This window comes from Phocoena phocoena, chromosome 9 (genome assembly GCF_963924675.1).
Source record: "Phocoena phocoena chromosome 9, mPhoPho1.1, whole genome shotgun sequence".
In the NCBI taxonomy this organism is placed as follows: domain Eukaryota; kingdom Metazoa; phylum Chordata; class Mammalia; order Artiodactyla; family Phocoenidae; genus Phocoena; species Phocoena phocoena.
In genome coordinates, this window is record NC_089227.1 from 93,982,475 (window position 1) to 93,989,557 (window position 7,083).

A 7,083-nucleotide genomic window follows, 5' to 3' on the forward strand; every position below is an offset into this window, starting at 1 on the left:
TACTTGAAATTTTCTAAGAGAATAGATCTTTTTTTAAACATCTTTATTGGAGTATAATTGCTTTACAATGGTGTGTTAGTTTCTCCTTTATAACAAAGCGAATCAGTTATACATATACATATATCCCCATATCTCTTCCCTCTTGTGTCTCTCTCCCTCCCACCCTCCCTATCCCACCCCTCTAGGTGGTCACAAAGCACTGAGCTGATCTCCCTGTGCTATGTGGCTGCTTCCCACTGGCTATCTATTTTACATTTGGTAGTGTATATATGTCCATGCCACTCTCTCACTTCGTCCAAGCTTATCCTTCCCCCTCCCCATGTCCTCAAGTCCATTCTCTAGTAGGTCTGACTCTCTATTCCCATCTTGCCCCTAGGTTCTTCATGACCATTTTCTTTTCTTTTTTTTTTTTTTTTAGATTTCATATATATGTGTTAGCATACGGTATTTGTTTTTCTCTTTCTGACTTACTTCACTCTGTATGACAGACTCTAAGTCCATCCACCTCACTAGAAATAACTCAATTTCGTTTCCTTTTATGTCTGAGTAATATTCCATTGTATATATGTGCCACATCTTTATCCATTCATCTGTCGATGGACACTTAGGTTGCTTCCATGTCCTGGCTATTGTAAATAGTGCTGCAATGAATATTGTGGTACATGTCTCTTTTTGAATTATGGTTTTCTCAGGGTATATGCCCAGTAGTGGGATTGCTGGGTCGTATGGTAGTTCTATTTTTAGTTTTTGTTTTTTGTTTTTTGCGGTATGCAGTCCTCTCACTGTTGTGGCCTCTCCCGTTGCAGAGCACAGGCTCCAGACGGACAGGCTCAGCGGCCATGGCTCACGGGCCCAGCCACTCCGTGGCATGTGGGATCTTCCCGGACTGGGGCACGAACCCATGTCCCCTGCATCGGCAGGCGGACTCTCAACCACTGTGCCACCAGGGAAGCCCTCAATAATTTTTGAATGAACAAATGGTGAGGATGTTGCTAAATTTCTCATCATGTTTACAGTTTATGTGATAAAGAGATCAGGGGCCACAGCCTAAGTTTTTAGTGTCATTTTTGTTTTTAATTAATTCTGTTCAAGAACAGGAAAGATAGAGCTGTGGATCCAGTGTAGATATCAAGAAGCTACTGCACTGAAGGGATGGAGGGACAGAGGAGCCTCAGTAGCTTTCAATGGTGTTTATGATCCATCTTGCATAAGGATTAACTTCTGTGAAGAATCCTTCACTTCCCAGGGTGACACTTCCTTTTGCCCAAGTCAAGATGCCATGCAACCTCCCACCGCAGATGGCTGGAGCTGCTGAGACTTCCTGCCAGAGAGAGGGAACAGGAGATCAATAGTGCTTGGTCCTCATGGAACAAGAACTAATTGCAAGAAGTGGCACACTATAGTAGCAGAAGCATCTCATGGCCTGGAATCATTTTTCTTGAGAGGTGACAAAGCCCTCTTCACATCCACGCAGGGCTCACCTCTCTTGGTTTGAATTTGACCAAACCGAGAGCAAGTAGGAGGAGAAAGGACAAATGGCTCTCCACGCCGCCACCCCCCCCCCGCCACCGAATCTCTCCCACTGTTAAAGGAAGGCAGGGGAATTGATGAGAAATCCAGAGACTGAAGAGAAAGAGTAGAAGGTCTCCAGGCCTCCTTGTTGGGCACCATTTGGTTTCCCATGGGCACCTCTCCCCGTCGTGGACCCCTTGGTATCTTCCTGTCTGGGGAAGGGAAAGATACCTTATTTTCAGATAAGGTCTTTAGAGGTTGTCCCACACACATGATGTTTATTGCCATTCTTTCATCTTGCATATTCTGGCACTCATCGTAGGGGAGAATATATTGGTTTATCCAAGTCAGCATGTCAGGGTCACTAACTGTGGGGAAGAGAAATGAAGTCCAGGGTTACTCTCCTCATCACATATACTCTTGTGATCAGCCTCTATTTTGTGAATACATTAATACCCGAGAATATTTATGGCAGGTATCAGACATTCCATCCTTCTTAGAGTCCCCTGTTCAGTATCTCTGTGTCAGAGCAGTGGATTCAGAGCATTACGTGAGCCTTACGTCAGATATCATCAGATCTATAATTCTCTCTGTAGTGTGCATAACTTAGAAAGCTTGAAAAACCCACAGGAAAGTTATGAATGATTGTGAGAAGAGAGAGACACAAAGCCATTGTCCCCAAGAAACCTTCACTTTCGGCACCTACTTCATCATCTTTACATTTAATCATAAAGGTAGAAAACTATTTTTAATGTGTCTAAACATGCTTTTTTAGTGAGATAATTTATAAATGGATTATTTATAAGTGTATGTGAGTGTATATGTATAATATACATATATATTTTCCCCTAAGAAGTAATATTGCCCATCTCACTAATAGCAATTGTTACTATACTGTTAACCTCAGGATGTAAGGAGTATAACCAAGGCATTATATAATTTTAATCTCTGGTAGAGAGTAACAGGGAGGAAGGAAACAAAACATTAACCAGAGATTGCTCAGGCTAAGCCTAGTGTTACTTACAGAGAAGGATTTTTCTGATATATATCCAATCTAACGTCTTAAAGCAGATTAGACCAGAAAATGTCAAGTCAGAAAAGAACAAGATGAGTTACGTTCAGTTTTAAGTTTTTATGGAAATTGAACTGAAATACATAGAACAAGCTAGGTGAAAGTAACCTAGTTACTTGAAATAATGAACTCAATAGATATTGGGAGGCTGGCACCAGAGAGCTTGTAGAATTGGTTTGTGACTATGATTCTGACATGCAGAGCCTATGGGATAAAACATTTATGTAGTTTTATTTTGTTTTCAAATGCTGTGTAATGAATTACTTTGTAAAATGTGATACAGTTACTTTGAATAAGACTTAAAATCTTCAATTTGTTCAGAAAATATGTTCACTTAGATTCCCTGGAATGTTGCTTCTAAATTGAAAATGAAGTTGCCAAATACTGAGAATACAAAAGTTCCCACTTTCTACTTTTGTTTTCACGAAATAGACCGATAGACAAAACAGTCTCCCACTTTTTTTTTTTTTTTGTGGTACGCGGACCTCTCACTGTTGTGGCCTCTCCCGTTGCGGAGCACAGGCTCCGGACGCGCAGGCTCAGCGGCCATGGCTCACGGGCCTAGCCGCTCCGTGGCACGTGGGATCTTCCCGGACTGCGGCACGAACCCGCGTCCCCTGCATCGGCAGGCGGACTCTCAACCACTGCGCCACCAGGGAAGCCCCAGTCGTCTCCCACTTTTTATTTTTACAGAACATATGAATTGTTCTGTAACTACCAGAGAAGGGTTTAAACCTGATTAACACCCATGACAATTTGCCTCAGTGAACAGGCTTTGGCAAGCCAATCGATCAATGCCACTTTTTAAAGTCAGCAAATCAGACTCGCCTCCAATAAACATGCTGAGTGCCAACCAATCAACAACAATCTCACCCAGGTAACCACGCCTCTACAGATGACGTCAACTTTCTTAAGCCCCTGAAAGTCTTCCAAACCCTGTACGGAAAGCTTCCCACAAACCCCATATAAGCCTAGTACTCTGCTCCTTGAGACTGTTGTCTGCTCAGCATTGCTTTTCTATAATAAGCAATAAATTTAGCTTTATCCGTTCATTTCAGATATCAAGTGGTGGTTCCAGCATCCTTTGATAATACTGAAAGAGAGTATAATGGTAGTGTAAGGCCCTGCAGTAATCCCTCTAGGGTCAAGAGCGTTACCTCATAGCAGCTATTTCCTTCAGGTATATCCGTCCATATGTTCCCCAGCGCCAAAACCTTCTCAGGATGAAGAACACAGAGTCAAAAAACACTTACGGTTTTTATATTTACTCCAGGTCCAGGTTGGGATAAAGCAGGAATCATTAAATGGTAAGGGTTCCATAGCTATGGCTATGGTTCCCACTTGGTTGTTGAGTGCAGCCGCCTTAGACAGTTTTATCATCACCAAGTCATTCTTCAGAGATCCTGCGTTGAATTCAGGGTGGGGCACCACCATTGAGTAATTCCGCACCTGCTCTTTCTTATTTTTGATGTTGGGTTGATAAACTCCCAATCGGATTTTAACACTATGGAAGAAAGAAGGCAGGCAGTTGGAAAAGAACAGGGTCACAGAACATCAGAATTGCAAGAAGTGTCAGAGGTGACCTCCTCCAGTCATCTTAATTTTATCTCTTAGACCTGAGAACTCAAGTGACCGGCCTTGGTCTGTAAAATAGTAATAACAATAGTTTATAGGACTGTTGTGTTAGACTCAATGTATAGACATGAAACCTGACATGGTATCTGCCACCTAGAGCATACTCAGTGCAATCTAGTTGTGATGATGGTGATGATGGTGGTGACGGTGATGATGGATGATCTGAATGAAGAGGTAACAGAGATGGCACCACAATGCATCATTGCAGAGGCCGTTGCCTGCGCTACACTGTCTCAAGCAACTCTTGAGCAAAGCACATTGTACCCTTTGTTTCTGGATATTCTTAGGCCCTTCCCAGCTCCTCTTGGGCCCATATCATTGTATTTACCATGTGCTGCCTACACTCATTGTAGATTCACAAGACTCTTAGTAGTCTATCAGGACTCCCATTTACCATCTTCCATTACATTTCCCGGACAAATTAAAAACCCACAGGCTTCCAGTGTCAGGAGTCCAGTCACGTAACAGACACAGGAGCCACTGCCTACCAGAAATAGTTCATGCGTTAGGCCTGGCTGAGAGAAGAACATCCAGTTCACCAGCTCCAGTTCTTGGAGGGGATGAACTGTCTTTATTTCCTTTGTATCTCTCATTAACACACAGAGCACGGCTTCAATCTGGGTCTGAGTAAACTGTCTTGAACAACCAGATGGCTAAGAGTTCTGAGTTAGAAATGACCCTTATCTACTCCTGAAACTCTGGCTAGGTCCCAATCATACAACAGTTTCTCACACACAGCAGAGACACTGAGGTTTGTAAGGGACAGCATCATCTCGTGCAGAGCTCCTTTGCCCTTCTCCTGTTACCTGCATCGCATGGCTTCTGCTAACACTTGGACCTCAGCCTGGGAACACCCACCCCTACTCATTACACTCACTCAGCACTGGTCTGTCAGTTTGGCAAACACTCAATTATCTTTACTGCTTCAGAGACTCTGTACACTATTCCCTCTGCCTGGAATTTTCCCCAGGATTTATTCACTTGGTTGCATCCCCCTCTTCCTGTTGGTCTCATCTCTTCAACTAGGCCTGACATGATCACCCTAAGCAACGTAGATATCTTGCTTTATTCCTGTATTCTTCAGCTTGGCACTCTTTTTAATGTTTTATTTGGGGACATGTATTTGTTTGGGCTTACTTCCTCTACCAGAATGTGAGGTCCATGAGGGAAAACGAATTTCTGTCTTGTTCCCTTGCTGTTTTTTCAGTGCATTAAGCAGTCCCTAGAATATAGTAAATGTTCAATAAGTATGTTGAATGAATGAATATTATTTACTCTCTGTGAGAAAGAGTCTTCTGACAGCTTCCTCTTCATCTCCTCCTAAACCACCCAAGTGTGTATTATTTTCCCCATTGGGAATACGACCCTCTCTCTTCCTGGGGCTTCTAATTCCCTAGGATGCCATTAGAACTTGCTGGGATGCCTCATGAGACCTGATTTTGTTCGAATAGAACCCTCATGGCTCCCAAGAGCAAATGGATACTTACGGTAAGGGGCAGTGAGCAGTGGTCAGTACCCACTCAGGGTGAATGAGAGACCCCACACAGGGTTCCGGGAAGGACTGAAGATAGACCATGTAAGGAACAGTAAAATCTTCTTCTACGTTCATCTTCTCAGTGTTAGAATCTTGGGCCAGAATGACTCCTAAAGAATCAGTGGGGTCACAGGTAGAAGGAGAGACAGGGCAAGAGGTGAGAGTTGACTAGGATAGTTTTTGCCACCTTAAGGTTTTCAAGGACAATGTCAAGGTCTTCAAGTTATTTTTAAATATTCTTTTAAATCAAAGGGCAATCATGCATGTCACCTGAGCTCTACACATGAAGAAAACTGACACATGTCTTTGCTTGAGATGGAGGTATATTAAAGTTCTATGAAACTAATGCAAAGGCTTATCTGAGGCTGATCAAAAACCCTGATTGGCAGTGCTGTGTATTATAAAAATGAAAAAAAAAGACTTACTACTTTAAAAATAATAGTTTAAATTAACTTTTGCCAGGAATGAAAGGAAAAAGTTAAATACTGCCTGACTTTGGTGGTGAAAGGAGTGGAAAAGCTTGGGATAGGGCCACGAGGCTCTCAGAGCCCCTGACCCAGCCCCCCTTCCTTTCCTGCACTCACTCCTCCAAAGTCCATCTGCCCAGAGAAAGGGAAGATATACTTTTCTGGTGTCTGTCCAGGAGACTCGGCAATCTAGGAAATCACACACTCAAGAGTCCTGGGAGAGTGTAGGGGACTTATAGTGACGTATCCTAACATGCTCACAGGCACTGGAGAAGCTCAGAGAGACTGCTGGTGGGGTGAGCTGTGCATTGAGATTGGTTCCTTTCGTTTGCATCAACAGTTACTTGAAGGAAATGCCCACCAACTCCTCTCTCTTCAGTTGTGGCTAGCTACCTCCCTCTCTGACCCTCCCACACACCACCGCATATCTACCTAAGCAGCAACAAGACCCCAGACTCACCAGCTGCGCTCATGAGTGCAAAGATGAGATAGCACTTCATGGCAGGCTGGGATCTTGCCAGGAGCAGACAAGTCAAATCAAGCTGTCAGATGTCTCAATCTTTAGTCCAAGCGTCCTTGGCAAGAACAGCGGGGGGGAGAAAATATTAAGTCGGCGGGTAGGGGAGAAGCAAGGCTTTTACAGATGTCTTCAAACGAGCCCTGATCAAAATCCAGTTACATAAGTCACACCCGAGATCTGTCTCTGATGTGGGTGAAAGGGAAAGGGGCAGACCAAGTCCAGCCCCTGGTGCCTCTTCTCTGACCCTAAAAATCTCAGGAGTACCTGCTGACATTCTCCTCCCCTCTCTGTGACACAGTCTTTCTTTGTTGTCCTCTCCTCCCTTTGTGACTGTGAACCTCTC

At 43.7% G+C, this 7,083-nt stretch overlaps 1 protein-coding gene across 1 annotated transcript; it reads right to left on the minus strand.

Moving 5' to 3' along the window:
- Positions 1–1,171: 1,171 nt before the first annotated feature.
- LOC136128498 (probable inactive serine protease 58) lies at positions 1,172–6,720 on the minus strand. The gene is made up of 5 exons (XM_065884325.1): positions 6,681–6,720; positions 5,707–5,863; positions 3,838–4,088; positions 1,744–1,880; positions 1,172–1,321 (listed from the first exon to the last, which is right to left on the minus strand). The coding sequence occupies exons 1-5, from the start codon at positions 6,718–6,720 to the stop codon at positions 1,172–1,174; spliced, it is 735 nt and encodes a 244-aa protein (XP_065740397.1).
- Between the last annotated feature and the right edge of the window lie 363 nt (positions 6,721–7,083).